Source organism: Bombus pascuorum, chromosome 8 (genome assembly GCF_905332965.1).
Source record: "Bombus pascuorum chromosome 8, iyBomPasc1.1, whole genome shotgun sequence".
Taxonomy (NCBI): domain Eukaryota; kingdom Metazoa; phylum Arthropoda; class Insecta; order Hymenoptera; family Apidae; genus Bombus; species Bombus pascuorum.
The window spans coordinates 6,274,147-6,299,880 of NC_083495.1; the positions used below are offsets into that span (position 1 = coordinate 6,274,147).

The following is a 25,734-nucleotide window of genomic DNA, read 5'->3' on the forward strand; positions in this document are numbered from 1 at the left end:
ATCGCTGAACAAATTCGATCATATACAACCGTGTCTATTATAATACAGAACGCCGTCGAATCAACGAACTATTGCTCCAAGCATGCTTCCTTCGTCGACAGGATGCTCTGGTCCGTTTTCTACAGTATTTTCGTACGATGCATGTAACAGCGAGGATCGATCCCTGTATTCGATCTTTCGAGGCTGCCTGGCACGCCGAGAAATTCATTCGCAGAATTTGTTCCTCGTCCTTCCTTCCGTTGTATAAAACGCGTGAAAAATTCTATTTCGCGGCGCAGTAGGACTCGCAAAGTTGTTGTTAATCCATCGTTGGCGACTGTACTCGCGGACACAACGGCGCGGATACAAAGGTCAGGATGCAAAATCGTAAACGCTCAGGTAACGCTTTGGAAATTTTGTACTACGTCCTCCGATTCGTCTCGCTTCTCGCAGGAAACGGCCGAGGCTGCTCTAGTTGTTTTTTTTTTCTTTTTTTTTTTTCTAATTGTCTATAAGACGATAAATTTTAATTCATCTTCATTCTTCCTAGTTATCTCTGATCGTCTTGGTCGTTTGGTCGAAAAGATGACGACAGTACACCCGTCCTAGGCCATTAATCTTCGTTCGTAAACACCTCGTTTATCTAAATCTTGCTCTCTAAACGTATCCCACGTATATTCTTCGTTCCATTCTTCTTAAATAGTACTTCATTGTGCATGTTTCGTGTAACATTGCGATCGAGTTCTTCCGAATCGAAAAATCTTCGTTGGTCACGTCGACTCTCAAGAATCGATCTTTCGCGAAGGTGAACGCAAGGATCAGGTTTTAGGCCGTGAATTCGACTAAACACGCGGCCGAATTAAAGCTTCCTCTTTGTTCACGTCGTACTAGATCGTTTGACTATGTTAGGCTAGCTGCTGGCAGTGATCACTATGAGTTTTGGTCCGAGTCTAATCACACGTATCGTGGTCGTTGATCGATAGTAACATGGTTCTTTTCCATCACTGGCTGCGTACGAGGTTACTTCTTCAGCGTGCCAAAAGAGAACCCATCGCCCGAGTTCTCGACCTCGTTTCTGGCTCCATTATCGATATGTTTAGCTTGGAAATCGGCCCGAACCCATCGCGTCGGGCAGTCCGGGCAATTGAATCGGCCGTTTAACCACTATTCGACCCCCCCTTCCCCCAGCCTCGAAAGTCCTCTCCTCGAGTAGCGAACGATTCGCTCACCCGATTGATTGGCGTTGCACACGGTGTTTCATTTGCTATTCAGCTTCGTCAGGTCGATGGAACGCGGTCGTTTGGACGGTGACGCCTTTCGGTCGCCGTGCAATCGATCCTGTTTTATTAACGTCCGCTCGAGAAGCATCCACCTCCGGCATCGAACAATACGGATTATTCGTATCAAACACCTCGTTCTACGATCGAACTCTCATTTGCAATCAGCACGACAATTTCATTCGCTATTTCGAGCGAACTTCGTTCGATGTCCACCGTTCGTTTTTTATCTTTTTGTAAAATGGTCGACGTATCTCTATCGCGTTCCATCTCGATCAACGTCTCTGTTCGTGTATTGGTAACATGGTCCTCGACACGATCTCTCGTCCTAGATGATCCATACCGATGGACCGGTTTTTTTTGGCACACGTCGCAACTTGTCCACGTTCGTTCTGTATTTTACTAAACGAATCTATATTGTTGTGTCGTCACGTGGATAGTCGATCGATCGATGATCCAACGTCGCCGATGGCACAAGCCGGGCCGCGTTGTGGTCGACTCAGCCGCCCCGGCGACTACATATGCTATAAGCAGGTCTCCTTTTGGTCGACCACGTTCACTACTACCGAAGCCTGGGTGGGCAGTTCCTTTTGGACGGGCACACCTGTCGGCACCTCCTCGAGTATTGGTCAAAGGGTCGTGGTCCTCGATACAGCCGCCGAGGGAGGAGGCGGTGGTGGTGGCGGCGATATTACCACGTCTGGCTCACCCGCCAGGTCGCAGTCGAATCTCCAGAGAATACTCTCAGGATGGTCACCTCCTGCGCATCAAAGACATTTTTTGTTATATTCTTTTCGTAAGTAGTTCTTTTTCTCTTTCATATTTAAATATGGTTGCTTCACTGTTCTTTTCACTAAAAAATTGTTTATCTTAACGTATTATTAATGTTCTGTTTCTTTCGTCGAATATTTCGTCGAAATTTATAGTTTTAGAAATGAAGATCACGGATGATACATCTCTGTTTCTCACGTGAGAGCAATTTCAAGATCTAATAAAAAAAATGATTTTAGTTCTTTTGGGAATGTGCGGGTACTCGTATCACGCGTGGGGAATCACCCGGAAGCAACTAACCTTGACCCAAGACGATGTTTGAAGAGCCCCGTCTCTGCCTCGGTGGGGGTGGTTGGTGCTTGTGCGTATGACTGTGACTGTGGCTGTGTGAATGTGAGTGGCAGTGTGTGTGACGTGTGTGCGTGGGCGTGGCTTTGCACGGTGGTGGTTGCTGTTGTTGCTGTTGCTGCTGCTGAGGATGAAGATGAGGATGAGGCCTGTGCTAGGTGTTCCCTCCACGGGCCGCTCCCACTTGATCGAAGCTCAATGATTTCTTCATCTCCGTCATCGACAACGCACCACCCTCCTGCTAAGAAAAGAGGAAGCAGAAGGTGTTAGCTATATCGGGGTGGTGATTGGTTGCGGGTAATCCTTTTCGGTCACCCCGAGGCCTCTCTACGTCTCGTAGCTACGAGCGAGCGAGTTATTAAAAGTTGCCAGGTCTCGTTAAAACTTGTTATAACTTTTTCCAAGCTCCTAAAGGAATTTTCTTCGCCTCGCATGGGCCTACGTATCGAAATCGTTACGCGTTATGGTCTCGTCCTCGCCTCGTTCCAACGAGTCTCTACTGCAATCGTCTCTAGATTCGTTACCGTGCATGCTCTTTTTCTATTTTTCTCTAGATCGGCTGACGCTTCAATTTTCCCGAGATTTACAGAATCTGCCTCGTATCGATTCGAGCGACCAACGTCCAGCTGCGATTTCCCGAAAAAAGAACTTATTTGTGATAAAAATATGTATACGTTTGCGAGGATCGAAATTCAATAAAATATCGGTGAGCAAAGGCGGGAGGGACTTTTCTGAAACTGTAGTCGCATATACGATAGATTCTCTTTCTTTTTTTTTTCCCCGTTCCAGAGAAAAAGCGATGTTGTTGCGGAACGAGGGAATGAACCGTGCGAAACGCAGACCGCTAGTTTGGTGGAAGCGAGGTCCGCGCTTCCGCGCGGAAGCGTTGTGTTCCGAACGTTTCGGTTTTGTCCGAAAGAGTAAGCCTGCAAATAGAACGGTTTGACACTAAATTTTTCGGTTTGAATTTTTGGACACTATTCCGGTACTTTCGACTCGGAAACACCGATTTTCAATCTCTTCGAAAGTCTAGAAAATTTTTTTATTGGATACACGGTGTAATTAAACTACGCGAATAACTAAAAAACAACGTAGAACAAAATAGATTGGCACCAAATTTTTTACTTAAGCTCTTGAAGATTGTTTTCGAGCTTTCGAACTGAAAGCGGTACTCCTAAAATCTCTTTAGATCTTTAGAAAAATCGTTTATTACATATAGAAGTGGAACTACACGAATAAAGCAGAGTCCATAAGAAATGATCGAGGGAGAGCTCTCTACAGTTTCTAATCAATCTTCGCATAGGCAAATCGTATAATGTCTATTGAGAAACATTGATTTACACCCATCCCTCATGGAATGACGGGAAATTCGTTTGTTTTTATCAAAACGAATCAACGGATGAGACGATAGAAAAACAAGATCGTCAGCGAACTTCCGAGAGGTTTAAAGTATTGCAATAAATATTCTTCGTGGATTTTATCGCATCGATAAGCATCGTGTCGCTGAATGAAGTATCGAAAGTGGAATTCGGAATTCGAGACCGAAGCTTTCCTTTCGTTCTCGCTGAAACCTACAAAACTGGAAATCCGATTGGATCATAGTTTTAAGCCGTGGAATTTTCCAACGAAATTCTACCGAGCCGCTGATCCTGTCTCGTTTAAATTGCAATTAAACTCTAGTCTGAATAGCGGATCTCGAAGTGAAAATCTATCTCGAATTTGATTTCTATCAAGTACGGGAAATTTTACTTCATTTTAAAATCGACATAACGAAGCCGGTTACGATTGTCCTATAATTAATTTCCAATCGAACATTGCAAATGTATAATTCATCGTGATCTAATTAAATTCATCACTGTTATACAACTTTTCGAGATTTAAGTCAGGTAACACAGAAAATTTCCGTCCGTGTCCGTGGAATTTGTTCGACAGCAGAGATACGAGGGAAACGAGTTTGATAATTTTCGTTTAGTTTGTTATTTTTTCTAACAGAATATTGATGATCGGTGTTCTCTCCGTAGTCGTGGTTACGCACATTTCGAGATATTCCGAGAACCTGCTGGCTGGCTACGTGGAAACGAGTTTGGAAAATGTGACGTAGCTCGGAAAAATCACTTCCGACACGATCAGAAGCACCATTCACGTGAGCTTTCGAGCACGGCGAATGGTTTCGCGTCGGCTACGTTCCTTTTCCGACCGCTGTTTAACGAACACTCTATTCTATCGTGTTGAAGAGCCGATATTCGCCGTACTGTAACGGCAAGCAACTTCGCGAAATCAAATTTTACGAGTTACTTAACGCTATGGTATCGTATCGATATCCCAATGGCCCGGAGAATTTTCCTATTAAAACCAAATGTTCCTTCTTCTAGCATATAGGGAAAAGCTAATTTCGAATAAAGAAATAACGAAAATAGAAATAATTTGGAAAATGGTATTCCTTCCTGTTCCAATTTCAAAACGTTTCCTTATCCTTTCTGGTATCGATATAAAGTACCAAGCGTGGCACTGTTCTTAGATTCCCTTCACGACTGTTCGTTTGCTCGACTTGGAACGGGCGATTCGACAAATTCGAACATGCACGGCAAAACGATCGATGTCGGCGAGGCAGCGAACAAACGTTGGCTAGAGGCGTTCGACTGTACGACGACGAATTTGAAGTGACGTCGTCGTCGCGTTGGATCGTATTACGATCGTTCAACAGAAATACGAGGCATGCAACCAAGTTTTATACACGCGCCTCTACACAAGGGCGCGTATGTCGAAGCGATTACTGCGAATGTAAGCGTGCGTGACTGAGAGCTCCGCGCCAGTTGTGATTAAACGCGCGGTGCTCGTTTCGCTAGTAGTAGCAAGATACATTGGACCGTGCCAAAATGCAGAACATACAGTATTTACGTATTCACGTACAGAGACGAATAAATAAATAAATTTACTCCATGTACAACAGAACGTATATTTGAATCTAGTATTATCAAAGAGACAGACAGAGATACAAAGAAGAAAAAAAACGCATGAAAACGAGGTACAAAAGATATACGAAAGGACAATCAAGGGACAATTCTCGCGCAAGCACTTCACAATTTGCAATACTTCCTTCTCGCGTTCGTGGCCTCTCGCGTTTTCTCTCCCGTGCGTTCTTACGTGTTTCGAAGTTTGATGAAAGAAACGCACAGATCTGTTGGTAGGCTCGATGGAGACTGTCCCTATATCACGGTAATCGAATCTTTCGATTGTTACGCTGGAAAATTGGCGTTGATATACCGACAAGGTACGTTCCCGAGCCAAATCGTTCGTTGATAATAATTCGTATGGGTGTCTTCGTTATACGTTATTCTCTTCGAGATTGAATTACCTTGAAAGTGGCACAGCTCCGCGTTCAACCGATGGCTTCTCTTTTGTGCTATAACAGAACCTCTTGTAATTTAGAATTTAGAATAGAACGGAGCGATATAACACGTTTACGTGTGATACACGTGTATGTATAGAACAAGTAGATATAAAGGAAGTGCTACAGCCAGGTAAACCACCTTTTCAAATAACAGTAGGAAATGGAAAGAGGCAAAAAGAAAAGCTGGAAGAGAGGCCATCGTTACGAGCCCGTCGTGAGGGACAGGACTTACACCATTTAACCGTGGTATCTCGATGCTCGGAATGTAGGTGGTCTCTTCGTGGCCAGTTGAACAATATCGCGTTCTCCTCCTGGTGGCACGCGGGCTGCAACGGTCGCACGGCACCGCGGCGTCGGAATTGCGCGCCTTCGCGGCTGGCCTCTGCCGCGAGCCGCACCGCACGGCGAACCGCAATTCCGAGGCCATCTCGGCGCACAGGGACTGCCGTGCCGCGGCGTCGAGTCGACGTTTTTTTCGTTTTGCCACCGATGCATGGACAGGGACCGGCAGAACAGGCACAACAATACCAACAAATGATACAGAAAGACGATCGCACCAGACGAGCTCGATACCATGCGATTCCTCTTGCGTACCAGGCCGCTTTTCATCGTGAATTTTCAATGTGAATCATGGTATGCTTGTGATGAGCTTCTTTACAAGTTGTAAATGACGATAGGGTTGAGGAAGAGTTAGAGAAAGTATTTAAGTAACAGTTTCATTAGTAACATTGTGTCACGTAAAGTTAAAATTCTATGTAACTTTGTGTTATATAGGACAAGATATAGAGGTAAATGTGTTTGATGTTTTATACTTTCAACTTTGTCACCGATTAAAACGAAGATTTTTGCGCTTTTATATTTTCTATTGTGCGTTAATATATCTTATACGTATTGAGAAGTGAAATTTTTCCAAACAGTTGGGTTTCGTTTCAAACAGCGATATGGTTTCATATAGCATTTCTTATCCTGTGTTGATATTCAAAGAGATCCAAATACTCCAAAAAGCTGCAAAAATCCTCTTATCGTATGATATAAATAATTCTTTGCGTATCGAATCTCTGGTGAGTTTCGCGTTTCATAATCGTTTATTCTTTGACTGATTTTACGTAGGATACACGACACAGCTTTTGGAAGCGTGTAATGTTTAGCATGCTTCATCTGTTTGCAAATTCATCGAACGGATTGATATGAAAGCTGTTTGATTGGTGTTTAACTCGCTACGTAGAGCAGTATCGCATTTAAATCAAACAAGTAGAACGGGAACGTGCGTGCTCAGACGAGCCGGCTATACCACGTGTAATCAAATAAATGTAACGTGATTCTGTCGTTCTACAGGCAAATCGCTCGGTCAAAAACTTGAAAATCAAACGGTAGATTTATATCATCGATATGCCATGCAATTGTCTTTTATCGAAGTTTCGAGATATAGCCGGTGAAAGATACGAAATGCGAAAACGATAAAAAAAAAGCACACTGATGATGAGACGAGCGGCCTTGCACGCAAAGAAGAGGAAAATACACTCATGCAGCACATACACGCGAAGCACGAAATCGCACGCAAGTATCTCGGTGCTTCGTTCGCTTACCCTGTCCGATTGGGCGTTCTTCTTGGAGTTCCAGCAGAACTCGAGGACTGCGACGAGGATAGCCAGGGCCAACCCGCAAACCAGCACGACAAAGACACCACCTGGAAACGAGGAAAACCGGAAGCTCATTATTTTATCGCCGCAGGCTGTCTCTGCTTCTTTTCTGGTGTTGCCCTGTGCACGTTTCACGGTTAATGTAGCTGCCAACCAACGGACTCACCCAGTCCCTGGGATCTGTCCTCCTATCTATCACCCTCTGACCTCCCGTTTTCATCCTTCGTCGCCCTTTCCACGCCTGTCTATTTATCTATTTATCTATCCATCTGTCTAGCTTCCCATCTATACGACCCTATCGTTATTTACGTCTTTCTTCGCCCCCCCCCTCCCATGGCCAACGTTTTTGTTAGCCTGTCTGAATCTACTCGTTTTCTTCTTCTCTTCCGTCACTCTCCTTTCGATGTTGCCCCGGAACTTTCACGAGAAGAAAAAGATCCACGCTGTGAAAGAAAGCTTGTGTATCGCGAGCTCATAAACATAGTCCGAAGGATGTACAATTCAATGGGAGCTTCCCTTGAATTTAGTGAAAAGTTTTTCGTCATGAAAATTACACGATTAGGAAGGGAAAGTATTGTTATATTATCAGATAATTACGAATCCAAAAATATGTAATTTTTCTTCGTTTTATTATCAGTTTCATGCGAATAGCTTTATTCGCACTTGTATAGTGTAAAGATTACATGACTTTATGGTATTAAGAATTATATGATCTTCCGTTACTATTGTGGCGTTTTTCTAATTGTCGCTGCTGTTCCGAGTATTACTATTTTTTGTATCTATGAATAGATATATATGTTTCTATTATTTTTACTATTGATAATTGCTTATTTGGATAGTTAACTCAGCAGTATCATATCGCGTAATTTTTCACACAGCTATATCTCATTTCCTGTTTAAAGAATTTTGATTATATTTTGCTAGATATAAAGTTGTGAAAGTAGAATAATCCTACAGAGTTTTCGGGATTCTATTGGAATTTATTCTCTATGACGATCATTTTGTATAGTTCGCGCGGTTGCGCCCTGTCTCGATATTGGATCCAACGAAGTTTTCTCACCAAAACTTTCGATCCTCTGCAAATTACGAAGTCTGTCTGGAGCAGTTCGGCCGTGAAACATCCTTTCACCAATTTTTATATCACAATGGAAGGAATGTTGAATATAAAGATACTCGGTAATGCCTTTGTCTCTCAAATAAATTAATAAACCGTCTCTATGACTCGATTAGTCAGCTTTATGAAAAATTCCTTCATCATATCGGATTTCTACTTTGTCTTTATACGAATCCAGACGTTTTCTCTTTCCTCTTTTAACTGGATGAGATCCGCAAAATTCAAATCCATATATATGTTTTAAACTTTACGTATCTCTGCACGTAGGCCAGTCCTTTACTATGTTTGTTTGCTTTCGAATCGGCTCGCCTAACTTTCTACTTAATCGTTGCACAGGTATTGCTACTTTTACCTTCGTTTCTCAGCGCTATATGCTACAGTGCACTGTTGCATTGCAGTATTATGTAAAACAATTTCCCATTAAAATTCCTTCGCTTTACCTCATGTTCTCCAGACATAGTTCAGGAATTAGTGTTAGATTGTCTAGAAAATTCGTTGCAACAATCAGGAAAGGTTAAAAAATCTACCACCCAACAACTTCACGCGTCTTTTCTTGAAAAATTGTACGTCTTTTTCATTGATGAATTCCTATTTTACCTGATAATTATACACAAATTCCTTGATTATTCTATTTCTCCGGCTGTTATGCCCTTTTCTTAAATTAACCCATGTTTTGTATTTTTCTCCAAAGTTTGCCCAATTTTCTCTGGTTAGTATACAAAATTCATGATACTTTTTCCAATTGATCTAAGTAAATCGGTACAAGTTCAATCACTCTTTCATTTCGCAATACGATAAGTACAAAGAATGGTGCATCCGTCACACAGAAATAGACGACGGTGTAAAACAGTTTGCCCGATGTCTACGATGTAACTTCATCTGTATGCTAAACAGGAACAGGTCCTTTCGTCATCGGCATTATTTGGCCAAGGAACGTAATGGGCTTCAACAGATCAGCCATATTTACATAACTACGCTGACGTCGTGATTTAAAGGACAATTCGTCGGAGATAGCAGAGTCTCCCGCGTGGTCGGCGCTTCTATTTTCTAACCAGTTTCTCTTGTCGTCACAATTTCGCGGTAAGTTGAGGAACGACGCTGACGTCTTAACGCCTGGCTATTACGCTACGATTCATGTTTCGCGTTGATAACTTCTGTATTCGTCACCAAATCAGGTCGAAAAGTACCTTTCAGCGTAGACGACGCCTTTCACGAAATTGAAACACGATTTCAGGTCGTTTAATGAAGCAATTAGAAGGAATAGGGCAGGAACGTTTATCCAATGATTGCGTTTGCTCAGTAATTCTGATTATTTCGAGTAATTTTGGCTACAGCTTAATTATTCTCGGTTCGTTTCAGTGTTGTATTAGCTTTAATATTGATTTTGCGAGGGAAGATATTTGGTAAGGTTAAACATTGCCAGACGAAAATGTGGAATCGCTATGTAATTATTCCGTAGAATACAAAAATTAAAAATTTAGAATTCTCTTATCATAGACAAGTATTATAGTTAAGGATTTATCAAATTAAAGAGGATGTTATTTGAATGTAGATACATGCAAAACTCATATGTTACAATACGTAAGAATGTAAATTTTAAAGTCTCTGCAGATGAAGTTCACAGTAAAATTCGAACTCTTATTGTTCCTTCTCATCCCTTGTTTTACAAATAGTCGGCGTGTCTTATAAAATGGTGATTAGCAGTGGTGCGACGGAAATTTCACGAGGTGTATGAGAATCGTTTGTCCTTTTTCTTGTCTGGACGAGTACGTTCGCGCTGGTGGCAAAGTGGGTACTTATCTAAGTTGCAGGCCAGTCAGCGACAAGGAGCGAGAGGAGAAAAAGGAGAGAAAGAATGAATGGCAGGAATTCTCCGCTGGTAGGAAAAAAAGAATAGAAGGATACAAAGGACCAGCGAGAGAAAATAAAAAGCGAGGATCTGTTGTGACTTCCATAAAATCCGGAAAGGGTTCCACGGGACATCCAAGAAAAATTCTCCACGAACATCTCGCGAGATTTCTCTGAGCTTGAAAGCGTTCCAAGTCTTGTGTTGCACTTCCGCCGTGTCGACACTTTACTCTCTTTGTCGGCGTTTGTTGTGTGAAATGTCCACAACTAATGAACTGATTTTTCGAATCAAAAGAGCGTATCTTGATTTTTGTTTCTTCTGTACAAACAGAAATAAATAGCTAGCATTTTATTATATTTCATTTCCTTTCTTATCTCTCGATCGATATCCTTCCTTGAGTTTCGCAAAAGGGTTTTGGCAGTCTGGAAATGGCATGTTACGTAACTGTACTATATTCGATTGAAATCCATCCGTAGTTGATTATGTAACCTGACAGGCTCGCCGAAAGCCCACAAATTAAGTTAGTTACACACTGCACGGGATGCAGAAACGGTCGGAATGAACCTAATGATTTCGACGCCACTGTTCCGTACACGTTTCATCGACCTCATTTACGTTCGTAAATTACGGAGTATAATTATAGCAAGTCTAGATCAACGATACTCAGTCATTCAAATTTTCAGGAAAATTCTATAGCACCTTTACTATTATATGTATATTGTACGGCTCAAATTCCCGATATGATCGTTATCGTGATTATTATCGAGAAATATCTTCGCTATTATTATACTTTAATAGAAAGACATTAAGTAGATTCAATTTTACTCGCATTATTTTATAATTACTTTTTTATTCCAACGTTTATTATTTGACGTGGACATTTTATAGGGCTTCCAAATTATTTCGGTGAAATGAATTCATTTGGATCGACTCATTCCGACATAGACAGCCGTTTTACGCCAGTGACATCGATGGCATTGTTTCGGTATTTCGAATTTAATTAACGGAACATTCGTTATATGAAAATTCTCCACCTCAAACATATCACACCGCGCCAATTATGTTCTGTACAAAATCGTTTTCTCTATTCGCAGCAGGTATTGTTCGACACTGTTCTTCTCTGTCTATTCTGTCCAATAAAATCTGCAATAAAACAACTAACGAAACTTTTTATCATCAAAGGACACTATTGACAATTCCGAGTAGAGATTTTAACACTTCACCCGATATTTCACTCCCTTCTCCAGTCTTCGTAACTAAATTTACATGAAGATAATAACTAACGAATCTTTTTATCATTAAGAACCATTATCGATGACTTGGAATAATATTATTCCAACCCTTCACACGATACTTGCTACCTTAAAATTGGACAAAGTTATCTCCATACCTTTTTTCCTCCTGGCGATAAATTACAGCTTTCTCACAATCTCGTCCTTCTTTCTAAACGCGGATAAATATTGTCAAATTTGCTAATTTTCGTTGGGCTCACCGATATTTTCGACTCCCAGCGCGTTCGCTTTGCTCTCCTTGCTCTTCTCGTCCCGGTTGCACACATCTCCGGTATTTTTCCACCATTTATCGTATAGAATCTGGATCACGCCCTTCTCCTGCAGCTCGAGAATCGCCAGAGATATTTTATCCCTCCAGGGCGAGCCTGCATATAAAACGGCTTCGTTAGGCTGGTCAAGGAACCGGTGATCCTGTCTTTGAAACGTCCCGACTTCAGAGAAACGTCTCGAGAAGGTGGAATTGCTCCGACTGGTCCTTCTCAGTTCCCCGAGGCGACTACGAAACGGAACGGAGAGCTACTGGATCTCTTCCCTCCTCTCTTAATTCTTACGAATCGCTCATTCAAAGCCAAAAGACGTACGACAGCTTCCGCTCGCAAGCTTGCGAGAAAACTTACGAATGTTCGTCACGCGACCGACGATTCGTTATTAAAAACGGACCCAAGACGAGGCGTCGAAAGAGTGAGTTAAAACGTAGACACGTTATTCCAATTAAGAAAATTGCTTAGCGACCAGTCTCGTCTGACTATGTAGCAGCTCCGCGTAACTTTCAGCTCGTGTCCGCCCGCTGAGAAACCGAATTACACGGATTTAAAACTCGGACCCAGTGTCGTCTCCGCGTTAATTAAATCTCCTTCGACGAAAGAGCGCACGAGCGACGAACTTCGCCGAATTTCGCAACGAAAGCGCCGGATCTCTTAGTCGTTGTGTTTCTTTCCGTTTCACAGTCATTCAAGCGCGATTTTATACTCGGGCGAGCTACAAATCCTTGAACTTTACGGTGTTTGCCACGAAACGCTGTTCACGCCTTTCTTTCTCACCGCTTCCCACTAAATTCCGGTGCAATTTCTCGCGCTGCAAACTACCGCCGTGCGATATTAACACCGAACGATATTTACGTGTTTGTTTTACCGCGTGGCAAGTTTTCTTACGTAGTACACCGCTCGAACGGTACCAAGCTGGCCATTATATCGCGAAAGTGAAGCGTTCGACACGCTTTTGTACGTTTGCCAGGCTCGTTGTTTCTATTCACAATGCATGTGTGTTAATTAAGACCGCGAAACGTTAAACATGAGAACAAAACGCGGCAAAGTGGTAGCATAATTTTCACGAAACTAAACGCTTTCAGGGATGTTTTATAACGCGAAGAAGCTTGTTTGAATTGCAAACCGAGCGATTACAAAATATTTTTTTAATAAACAATTGTGTATTTATTACTCCACCGGGAAAGAGAATGATATTTTCTGGCGCGTTTTATCAAGAATTTTTCAACTTTTTTACACAGAGTGGATATGTTGGTGAAGAGTGAATTTTCCTGCGAGTATAAAAAAACAAAAGAGAAAAAGATGGACATTTCTTTATGATTAGATCGAACCGCAGAAATAGGCTTCGATTGTTTTCCGATATTACCTTTCGGGGTGGCAATCCCGTAACCTTTGCTGTCCAACAGGCCGCCGATTTGCGTGAGGTTGCAATCTCGTTGCACAGCGTAATCGAGCATGGTGGATTCCATCAGGAAAGCGTAGTCACCCTCGAGCACTCTTTTCACTCCGTCCTCGTAGCTTTTCACGAATACCGATGGCGATTTCGTTTCCATGAACTCCCACATCTTTTTGTATATTCCAATCTTCGAGTCCTGTTATTACAAATATTACAATTATCGTTTGTCTGTTTGCGTGTGCGTTTCTTAAAAATATATATCATATCGGGACACTACAGATAATTTGGCACACCGTGGTCGTATACTAATTTCTTATGAGAGAAGATCCAGTATCGCGACGTGTTTTCTGTTTAATTGTTCCGCAACTGGTTATTTTCATTTTCATTTGAATATTCGTTTCAAACAAGCGCAGAAGGAATTTAATTTTGCCCTATTTCGAATTAATCAAACACGTTTGTGAAGCATAGTATATCCGTGCTGTGTTTTCTGCCATTTGGAAATATGGAGTGTGTCTGTTTTATCTGGAAACACGTAGATATCTCGAAAACTACGAATAATACGAAAAAATGTTTGAAATAAATGTTGCACATTTTCGAACGGTAGATACATATCATGCCGATATTTATTATACTTTGCAATGACCTTGGAAAGCCATATGGAAATCACGGTTATATTTTAAATGGGAAGTATATCTTTTTATTCCATATTCTTGTTACCCACATCGAAATATTTTCGAAACACTACTCGTATTTTTTGCATAAACTACTACAGAGATATTAATTCTGCCGGAGGATGGAATAATATTTGGCATACATACACACACACACGTAATCGGTTCTTTTTCATAGTATACATAGTATATATACACCCTGTGGTGGTAGGTACATCAGGTAACGCCAATGCCTCCGGCATATCAAATTCAGGATTTAATATCTCGACAGTGGTTTATGCAAAAAATACAAGTATGTGGTGCTTTGAAAATATTTTGATGCAGGCTATAAGGATATAGGATAAAAAACATAATCTGCATAAGACTTTTCAAGGTTTTTGTATCACCTATAGTTTTCGAGATATTTACGTGTTTGCAGATAAAACAGATAGGCCGTATATGTAATCGTGTATATTTTTTTCAGGAGTATTGGTTACGAAATAACGAAGAGGATACAATCGACGCTACAAAGGATGCCTTTTTCAAATTTCTCCGACCGTGTTTCCAGTCATTCGAACACGGCACGTGCTGAGTTTAATAATAACGTACGTCCTGAGAATAAATCAGTGACCAGGGTGGCGCGCAAAGTGCTATTCCAATATCGCGATATTAATATAATTTAGCGGGTACGCGTTGTTGAAATGTCGTTTCGAATTTAATAACGTTAAAAGTCGGCGTTAAAGGTTGGATATTCGATGAATTCGCCGGTATGAAAGCTACGTCCCGTGATAATTAGTCGAATTTGTCTCGCATTATGAACGGTATGTTTATGGTTTTAATATTTCGAACGAATTATGAATATACGCGCGATTCACGTTCAACAAAATATCCGTAAGACGCAGTTGGAATGCGAATGAAAATCGTGGCTCTTGCAGAATGCCAGTTGCTACGTAGACAATGAGCTACGTGGCGTTAATTAATATCAATGAATTTATATCTTTCTCGGTGCTGGAAAAAAAGAAGACCAAACGTGAGACTACATTAATCTACATTAATCTATTGTATATACGAGAAGAAAGAGGACAATTATAAAACAATGTTTGCTCTTCTTCTTCTTCTTATTGTTAGTTTTTATTGTAACATAAAAAGTTTTTATTTTGCATATCTGGACTTACATTACTTATACTTGGCATTTTTCGAGTCTACCACTGAAATTCTATAAAAATTGGCTTGATTTAACTAGTTTGATCCTCGAGTATAGAATTTCACGCAGGTAAGTTTCAACACAACTGTGTTAAACTTTGCTTTAGTTGCTAACAACGTGTTCTAAACTTTTGCGTATCTGCGGAGATGTTCATTAAATCCGTCACTCACAACTTCTCGTATCTATTGATTTTCTATTTAAATTTCGTTTTAAACAATTTGATAATCTTTGATACTTACTCTGAAGAATGTCATCGTACTTCCACCCTCTAAAGTTCCATAGGAAATCTGCGTTTGTTCCGCGAGATCTGCCGCGTTCTCGATCGGCGTGATCATCCTCTCGACAGTGAGGAAGGCAGCCAAGTTCGCCGTGTAAGAGGAGATGATGATTAACGTGAAGAACCACCAGATTCCGCCAACAATTCTCGTGCTGGTTGCCTGATAATGACGATCGATAGGCCTCTTACGTAATGGAAAATTGCACCCCTTTCGCGAGCAATTCCTTCTCGGAAATCGTTCGAGCCGCCTCGAAATTGCAACCCTTTAACTACCGACCAAGTGGAATAGCGAAACAAGAAGTTGTTATTAGCCAATTTCTTTCATTATTTTTCCAAATTGAGTGCGTATAAATTTTTCACAATATCCATTACGAAACTTGTGTCATTATATGAATTCTTCATACTACTAAATATTTCTTAACACTTAAGTGAAGTTCATATTTTCGTTCTTATCACTATATACTTTTTCAGATTACCTGATAACTTTTTTTATTAAATCACTATGTTTCAATTGTTGTTTTAATTAATTGTTAAAGTGGAAAATGCACGAACGCTGAAGCTTATAAAATTCTCCACTTACATTAAGGACTTTAAGAAGATTTATGAAATATAACGTGATGAAATATTTACGACGAAATATTGTATCGAAATAACTGGCGTTCGTCTGGCAATCGGTTTTCTTGCGAATGTCGCCTCGATATCGCATCTCCGTGCCCCGGAAGCCCATAAAGAGCCTCGACGATCAATTGAAACCACGTCAGTGGAGCATCGAGGTCGGGAGACGATTTAAGAGCTTCGTGTCTCTGCTACGTTCCACTCGAAGAATGCAATATGCGGTCTCATTTGCACCCTTCTGAGCCCACTAATGGCATATTTCGTTCCATTAGCCGTGGTGGTTCATGCTAACGATTACCGTGACTCGAAACATTTCTAAATATGTAATTCCTACTATTCTATGATATGAAAGATGTTATTCAAATTGCCATATCAGTAAGTACTATACTTACTTTGTGGTAAGTATACAAATACCTACACGAACCAGTATGTGTTTTGCAGCCGCTATAGATCTTTCAAATATCTTCTACAAAGTATAATGTTCCTTGCTTTAATTTTCCTCTAGAAATATTTATAAAGACATTTGGCTGTTAACGCGAGGAAAAGAATGAAAGAAATGGAATAGAAGTGGCTGGTTTCGCTATACCCACAGCAGTAGAAAAGAAATTGCCCGTCTCTTGATATTTATTCATATCGCCAGCGGTGTTGAGGCAAATATCTCGCAGACTCGAGGATTACGCTGCTCTATTTTCTCTTTCGCCGTGTCACATCGGCGATACGACTTGGAAAATCTCTCGAACGATAAGTTTCCAGCGAGAGGAATTCTCGCGGTACCCGTGCGGCGCGAGCTTCTTCCCGCGCTTTCCCATTTATTTCAGCATTTTCAATGAAAGGAGGGGATCGCGATCTCGCACGAACACTCTCGAATTTGACCTTTTTACGCGGATGTCTGGGATTCATCGAGCTCGCAGCCGCGTAGAATCGCCATTCTCCGCGAACTTCGCAACGACAACCCCGCATGTACACACATGCCACCAGAGCCGGCTAGCACCATATGTCGTACAGGTGTTTCTCGTCTCGTTAGAAACTATTTTCACCTCGCTGGGTATTACTTCTGTGGCCACAGGGAAGATTCAATTCAGTGGAAAAGGGTATATAGTAAACTCTTGGCGCACGAACAATTTCTAACTGTGTGTAATTCGGTACAAATTGGATTTCTTTTTGACTATTTCACATCTGCTTGGAAAATGGTGTTAATCAGAAAGGGTTCTAAAATAAATCTTATACAGTTAGAGCGCTCTTATTGCTTTGCAACTACTTAGTGGCGGGTTTCGAAATTGCTACCAAGCGTGTAAGATGAATTAACCGCATCGTGGATCATGTAACGTTATTACATCAAGCTCGAGGCAAATTTTCAACTTACGCCCTATAAAGCATTTTAACCCCTGCTGCGAATGTAGCTTCGTAAATAGCTATTACATGCAGTTTTTATCGCCGGACGTGGCACTTACGACGGACATGGCGATTATGAAATATGTTGTTGCAAAAATATGTTGTTCTCGAAGTTATCAACTGTCTCATCGAACGTTTATCGCTCCATTTATGCAACCTGCTAATCTATCAAATTTCGCACATGGACTAGAAAAGATTAGAAACGAAGATTTCCCATAGAAATCTCGACTACCAGAGAAGTTCGTTGTCGAATTCTACGCGAAACTACTTGCTCTACGTTCGAACTTTTCCCGCGCAGAGAGGACTCCCTTTCCTAAATGATGTGCAGAAATTTTCTTAAGCCTGCGAATGAAAACTTTTCAAATCGTAAGAAATCTGCTCTAGCAGGAATTCCGTTGGATTTAGTCGGACTAACAGGAAGAAGGAGAAGCTGTCAGCGGAAACGATACGACGGAAGTGAGGCGAACGAAATGTAAGGTGCTTGGCTGCTATGTGCATGCAGGGGTGACATGCGATCTCTCGATACTCGATCGTTCTGTTTCTATCGAGATTTCCTGTCGTGTTCGTCGGTGTAACTAAAGTGTCCACGCTATTTCAATTCGTGCTACTTGAATGAGAAAAGATCTTTCGTCTGCTTAAGATCCTGCGTATTCGATAACAAAAAGAGATATCGCCAGGGTGAATAAGGCACTTTACTCTTCTATTCTCAACGTGAAGTAAAAGGCATACTAGACAAATAGAACGGTGAACATCCTCCAATTTTATCCACGGATTATGTAAACGAATGTATCTGTTTCCTGATCTCGTTGTGTCTACGTTTAGAGTCACACGATGTACTCATATGGTGCTTGAAACATTTCTGCGCTTTGTACGGTGTTTCTCGTTTGTTAAATAGGGAAGCTCGTTAGACTTCGTCCCATTTTATGGCTCAAGTTTGATGGATCATCTTCCTTTGAAATTTTTCGAAAAATGAAACTACTCGCTTTCACGGTCTTGGAAATATAATGAAATATTAGATAAACACGAGATTCGAAATACTTGTCTTTGTATTATGCTCTGTGGTGTGTTTTTAACTAAAAAATAACATACATTAAGTTCTCCAGGAATCCAGTTTAACAAATGGAATTAGAAACCTAATTTCTCCAAAGAAAGCGCATCAAAAGGGATGAAAACACTTCCACTGAGATTAAAAACAACAGAAACTAGTGTCCTCAGAAACGCGAGAAGAAATTAGAGAAACTGCATTCCCTCGACCCCCCGCCCTTCAAAACGGACCGAATAAGACGAAACAAAGAAACCAGAAAATAAAGGCCAGAGCGAGGGCAAAGCTGCGTTGTTTCCGTAATTGTTTGGCAAATAAAACCGGGCTTTCCTGTGGCCCGGTCCTAAGCACGCAGTTAAGAGCACGCTGCTTGTGCCTCCACACTTGCCACCTTTATGACAATGCTACGAATTTCACGAGGTCGTTTTAAATGGTCACCTTTATGGCGGATAATATCGTTACAAGATACAAGTTACTTTACAGTCCCGTGATATCGTTGCTAGCTCAACTTGTGTCTCGAGATACTTTTAGTCGATTTTAAATCATGAGAACTCGCGTTACCACGTTGATCTCCAACTCTATATCAATCGTCCCGAGCTTTTTCATTCGTCGGATCTATACTGTATGTATCGTGAGTTTGACAACCTATAAAATTTATGAATCGTTCCGAGTAATCGTTCTTTTAACAATTTACGCGAGTGTGTCGTTCTTCGTCGAATAATGTTGGTTGTATATTCATAGATTCGAGATGAATGGATTCGTAGAAATCAACGAGCTTCCGATTGTGTGTTACGACGGTTTTATTTGTACAAGTGATTGTTCTCGATTGCCGGACTCTGTGGTGACACGTTTACCTTGGGGTTGAGGTCGCTGCCCTGTTGCATAAGCGTGCCGACTGTAAACCAGAAGCTGTTGGCCAGGGTGAACTCGTTGACCGTTCTCGGTAGAGGAATGTCGTCGCTGTCAGGATCCAACGCGCTCACGTGACTACCCTGATGACATCGGGACCCCCGCCAAGTGGTGCGAAATTTCAAGGACAATTACACAAGCTGTCCGTAAGTAGTTAGCGGTTATCCGAGCGATCGAAAGGGTCGTGAGTATCGAATAGGATTGTTCAACAATGCGACGTTTCAACGATGCTACAGCTGACTAAGAATCTCTATGATGGCTTTAGAATAATTTTCGGTATCGTAACAGTGATTCAAAAAAATTTCCAATTGCTCGTGCATACTTTTTGAAATTCATAATAACGTTATACAATTAATTTTGGTAACCTGAATGATTGAAACAATTTTTAAGAATATATTATACATTGAGATATTGCGAGGACTGCGAATATGACTCGAATTTTAATAGATCAATACGCAATCTAGTTATCATTTCTTCCACAGACTTGATATTCACTACAAAACCTGCAGTTATAGGGCATTGAGTTTTAAATTTTGAATTGAAAATTGAATTTTCATTGCGAGAATTGTCAAAGTCTTCTGAAATATAAACACTCTAAAGTTACTGTATTGTACTTTAATTAGGCTAATATTTGAGCACCATATTTTAGCACAGAGTTCTACATATAGCTGTCAAGCACTGTTATGAATTCATACATTCTATGTATTATAATTATGAGCTCATAATATTCATTCTTAGTCTTATATCATTGGAATATAGAAATCTCTTTATGAGCAAACAGGATGTGAAGAGTTAGTGTTTAAATGGTCTTCTAGACTGTCCTCGAATCATTGAAAATTTTAAAATCAATGTCCCTACCAGAAACATACGACGATACGATCTCCTTTATATATATCCTCGCAATACATCGTTCAATACCTTACTTGTTTTAATTGCATTGCGTTAAATACCAACAACACATTCATCTATTGATATATTTTCTCAAACTTGCCAAAGATTTAAGAAATTTTTGTTTTTTTCTCATCTTAATTCACAATTGAATTATAACTTATAATATGTAATACAATATTATATATTAATATTATGATGCTTTTTCTCAGCAAAAGAAAAAAGTTGAGATTGAAATTTTAATTCGTCTATTTTTTCACGACACCTTTCTGCGTCGATTTCACTCGATTCAATTCCGTAGTCGATTAGCACCACTCGACGAGAGCCTACCTGTAGCGGACATTTGCAGCTTGGGCAGGGTGTCGGTTCAATCCATTCGTAAGGCGAGAATCTCGCCACTATCCAAATCGTTAGGGACACCATCACGTAAGCGCCCAGCATGGATAACCAAATCTCCACGGCGAGGGGATTCATGAACGAGAACAGCCCCGACGGCATTCGCCCGGAAACCTGCAGCAATTACACGTATTTCCGGATTACTAATCCCCGATTCTTCTCTCTATAATCTCCCTTTACCCACTTATCGCCTAGTAAAGCCCAATTCATTTTCTCATCTGCCGATTTTCCCCTCGTTTCGTGGTCCCCAGGCGAAATCTTTCTATGTCTTTTCCGCGTCGTTTATTCACTATTTTTTCACGTGAAAAACCATTTTTTCGAGGATAACTGTTTCAGCTACGTCCCTCTGTCAGCCTCGTGAATGGCGACGCAAGACGATCCTTTATCTCGCTGAGAAATCGGAGATTCCGTTTTCTATTCTTTGGCCCGTCACTAGCCACGGAATACAATAGCCGGTCTCAGCATACTGCAGAAGTTTAACCGGTAGACGGATTCCTTTATCCTTTCGTTTCTCTTTTTTCTCCGGTCGTTTCACCCATCAGACGAAACTGGAGCGCGAATCATCGTGATTTGGGCTGCGACTCGAGCGAATATGGACCGTAATACGGTTCGTCTCTAGCCCAGCGCTTTCGAATGCCATCGAGAGTCCACGGAACCCGTCGACAATCGGTGCTCCCAGACGTGACAGCTTCTGGTTTCTGTTATTCGCTCGACGAAAGATCATCGATAAGTATTGGAAGATGGATCCGAAGGACCAGGTGGAACTAAATCGATAGCTGGATTCGCAAAATTGTTTGTGGATTCTATAGAATATTTACGAATTTGTCGATCTTGTACGAACAAAAAAATTGTATTCCTCTTGGGTGTGTCAGTTTTCTTAGCCAAGCATCGTCAGGGTAATATAGAGATATAAATAAGAAAAATATATTGCATAAGGTCATTTAGAGAAGTTACGAGAAAAATATGAAATTCGGAGGGGAATGTTAACGGATCCCGAGATTATCGATAGAACATTAATAGCGGTAAAATATTAATGTATTATTCTAGTACGTTTATTTCGATTTTGTTTTATCTTGATAAACCAATCGTATTAATTCGTTACACATATTAATATTTACTCTGTATCCTTTTCTTTAAAGTTACTTACACATAAAATGATATGAAGCCAAGTGATATGAAATCGAACGACGTTTGAAGGCTAGATATGGTCCGCATCGTATTTTCTACTTTTCTTATAGCTCTCCAATAAATCTTCAAACGACCTACATTTCTACAATCATAGAACATCCTTTCAAAGCTTTAGAGCGGAATACAACTGAGACACCTTGTGTATGACATTCTTATCTGTTCCTTTCGATTCGACCATCACTTCACAGAAATCCCCTAAGAATCCACAAACTTCGGAGCAGTTATAAAAGGAGCGGGACAAGGGTCTGCGCTTAGTCCGGGGCCCTCGTGACACGAAGTAATTGAACAGCAGAAATAGCCCAGTGACGGAGCATCTCGTTGAATGTACCTTGGGGTTGAGCCCGCTGCCCTGTCTGAGGAACGTGCCAGTGATAAACCAGAAGCTGTTGCTGACGCTAAACTGGTTCTCGACGATGTCGCTCTCTGCCAGACACGGGTGTGGATTGTTCCACTCGTACGGGCTGAATCGAGCCATAACGAAGAGGGTGAAGCTCACCAGCATGTACGCGGCCAGCACGTACAGCCAGATCTCCACGGCTAGCGGGTTCATGAAGGAGAACAACCGCGTTGGCTGGCTGGAGGGCACCTAAATTACGTTACGCTACGATTTTAATTAAAACGGATCCCATGCCACTCTCCCGCCGTACGGCGGGCCTTTTTCTCAGCAACGTTCTACGCTGACGAATCGATTTCATCGAGAATCTCGTCCCTATCACGACTCAATCCAATGCCGTACGAATAGTGCAAAAGAGTTTCACGATGATTCGTATCGCTTGGAATCGTATGGTTTTGATCGTAGAGAAAATATAATTTTCAAGATTTTTGTGAATCTTTGCAAAGCGTGATATACTTACGAGCTGCTCAAAATCCATATCGATCAATTATATAAATTGAAAAGTATGGCAAAGTGGTGATAGAAATACTGTTTTTGCAAATTTTCTTTAGAAACTACTGTATCATCTTCCGATAAATGAAATTACGTTTCTTGAGAATCGAACGTCGGTCCTGTATATGGTTAGTGAAATTAAGATGCTTACGGGTAGTGAAATTGATCAGTTTGGATTCTGAGTGGCCCGTACGAGATCGAGATTCTCGAAGATTGGTATATGTATACTATATTGCATCGTGAATGGAAGTTACAAGTTAGTTCATCATCATCGAGTACACGAACGATAACAGCGACTCACCTTAAACAGAATTCCGATACCGAGATTCATGAACGGCTTGGTGAAATCTATCACGCTCTCCCGAGCGTAATTGATCGTCATAGACGCAACAGCCAGGTCTGCTCTCTGTGGGCAAAAGGGAAATTTCTCGCATGAAAACGGGGAGTTCTCTGTCTAGTTCTGCACGTTTCGTCGAACACGGCCCGTCCGAAAGTTCAAATGGAAAATACTCGAAATTGAAATTCATTGAACGATACCTTGTCAGTATTGTCTGTGACTACAACTCAAAATGAAGATTCTTATATGCATCACCCTCGGCATAATATTTTTCAGCAGCAGTAAAAAGAAGGAAAGCGCGGGCGTTGTTTGTCGTTCGACGAAAATCATCGACAAAGACTCGCCTGGCAAATGTTCACCTAGGCAAACGTTTGCCTTGCAAAATAGCGAATGCATCTTTTATAAGCAGACCAGAACCTGGTACAGTGAGGTCACCGACGATGACGTCTTTCCTTCAAGACGATCTACTTACGGACCCGCCGGTTTCTAGGTTAAGGCGGCAGGCGCTTTCATCGTGTACAGATTGCCCTGCATCTTTTATGAACCGGCAATCTTCGAAATCCACCATCCATTTGTATCGCAGTTGCGGTTAGACGTACGAAATACGGCCACGAGCCATCCGCAACCTTGGCGCCCCAAGGCGCGACGCTTATCTTCCCACCACAGAAAATGCTCAGCTTTTTCTCCCCTTTCATCGTGCATTCTCGCTTTTATATCTTCAACCTTGTACACGAGCGTTTCTGTCGCCTTAAGTTACGTCTTTTGTGTGGTTGTGTCATTCGGTCGATGCCAGACCAAATACAGGGTTATACTACTTAGGTCCGAGACCTTCGTAGTTTCGTTTGCTCGCCCGTAGGATGAAATATGGTATTGCTTCGATCGAATCATTCTGTATTAGATATTACCGTTAAGAGGATGGAATTATAGGTAATAGAAATTACAGGGAATTCAGTAGCAGCTTAATAGAGTACATTGCGTTGCAATAGCAAACGACTAACGGTGATGTAATTAATTTCTGTTGGATCTTTAATAATTCAGTATAATATCGTGTGTACGGACAGCTTTGCCGTGGATTAAACTCGACGAATTTTTGCAACGGGACATTAATATTCCAGGAAAATCCTTGGTCGAACCGATCGATAGTAACGGCCGTGGCTAGATGCCTTTATAAATTATCCGACGGCTGTTAGAGCAGTCGGCTACATGAGATTCTAACTTAATAACCGTGTCCTTTTACAATTCAGATGTCACCCGGTAACATCTGCCCGATGCGATGGTCTCTATGAATTGGAATATCCGATACGTGGTTGCCCGTTAGAAAACGCCAAATTAGATGCTCCTCTCAGGCTCCGAGCATGCATAATGAAAGTCTAGACGGGATGGATTTATTACGACAGCATCGGGCCACTACTTTGCATATAAAATTGTCCGCAGTACTTCCTCCCGCGTCTGTTACTTTTTCCTTTCCTTGCTCGCGAAGACATACAATTTCATCGAGTCACCTTGGTAACAGAATGCGCGCTTCGGGCAAACATGATAAGATATTTTCTCTTCTGTAATAAACTTTACATTGACAGTCGAACAATCAGCTTGTATACTGTGTATTTAGATATTTTGTGTCCGTCTAAAAACTTCGTTTTCGCGAGAAACATTAAAAATTTGTCATTTTGAAAGATTTGGCGGTTCTAGCGTTGAATTCAAGCATGTGTCGAAACCAAAAATTTCAATCTCTAATTTCTGACTTATGTTTTGCAATTTTTGGAATATTCTTTCTATTCGTCATATTTTGCTTTTCTGCTCTTTATTGTTATTTCAGATCAATTTCACCATTGATCTACCGTAGCATTTTGATAATTTTATACACAGTTTCTGTTTAATATCGACCACGAAACGCATAACGTCAACACAATTCACAGAGACGACAGAAATAATGAGTTTTCCGCATGAGAGGAGAAGTTTACCTTTTCCATAAGTTCCCTAACGATGCCGTTCCATTCCTTGGTTTTCGGGTCGTAAACACCATACATATGATCGGGGACTAGTCGTATGGCATATTGGAACCCGACCTGGCCTGCGATCCACTTCAGCAAATCGATGCAGAAACCCTCGAACCTTGCGTTTCCCGTCAGATTCTTGTCTTCCTTTACCATGACGTACGGTTTCTCCTGCGAGAAGATAAGATTCCTTTGATGGATCACCCGCACGCGAGTGTCGCAAGATAAACAGACAAACGAAAGGGAAGAGCGAAATGGAAAAAGGAAAATGGCAGCCACGAAACTTGGGTAGGGGATGGAACTCAGCTTTCTTTTACCCAGGGAGAAGATTCTTATTCAACGATAAGAACCGGCATCGACGGTATGAAACGTATAGCGTTTGGTGTCATTCGGCGTTCTAATTCGAACGATTCGGATGGAAGCTTCTAACTCTACTTTTCTCTCTCCTTTTCTCGTCCTTTTCATCTTGGAAAATGGAGAGGGCGGGACTACGTCGTATCTTCGCGACGATTTCTTTCTGACCATGGAACCGAGTGAAATTAGTTTCTTTCGAGGAAACAGGCTTTTCTGCTTCTGACCGATAGGAAAGGATATTCGAAAGGTAAATAGTAACGTCGTTATATTTATTATTAAGAG

The 25,734-nt window shown here is 41.3% G+C and overlaps 1 protein-coding gene across 6 annotated transcripts in view; it reads right to left on the reverse strand.

Moving 5' to 3' along the window:
- Nucleotides 1-1,877: 1,877 nt before the first annotated feature.
- LOC132910107 (glutamate receptor ionotropic, kainate 2) overlaps nucleotides 1,878-25,734 on the reverse strand; it is a 165,386-nt gene continuing 141,529 nt past the window's right edge. The window contains exons 10-21 of one of the 6 annotated variants that reach the window (XM_060965578.1): nucleotides 25,066-25,269; nucleotides 23,069-23,173; nucleotides 22,210-22,467; nucleotides 20,628-20,807; nucleotides 19,355-19,492; nucleotides 15,414-15,611; nucleotides 13,291-13,516; nucleotides 11,862-12,026; nucleotides 7,353-7,453; nucleotides 6,001-6,208; nucleotides 2,328-2,616; nucleotides 1,878-2,016 (exon numbers count right to left, since the gene is read on the reverse strand). In XM_060965578.1, the coding sequence (XP_060821561.1) occupies nucleotides 2,010-2,016; nucleotides 2,328-2,616; nucleotides 6,001-6,208; nucleotides 7,353-7,453; nucleotides 11,862-12,026; nucleotides 13,291-13,516; nucleotides 15,414-15,611; nucleotides 19,355-19,492; nucleotides 20,628-20,807; nucleotides 22,210-22,467; nucleotides 23,069-23,173; nucleotides 25,066-25,269 (2,079 nt within the window). In that variant the 3' untranslated portion in view covers nucleotides 1,878-2,009. Of the gene's footprint in view, nucleotides 2,017-2,327; nucleotides 2,617-6,000; nucleotides 6,209-7,352; nucleotides 7,454-11,861; nucleotides 12,027-13,290; nucleotides 13,517-15,413; nucleotides 15,612-19,354; nucleotides 19,493-20,627; nucleotides 20,808-22,209; nucleotides 22,468-23,068; nucleotides 23,174-25,065; nucleotides 25,270-25,734 lie in introns of those variants that run through there. The other 5 variants (XM_060965574.1, XM_060965573.1, XM_060965575.1 and 2 more) reach the window with 5 other exon arrangements.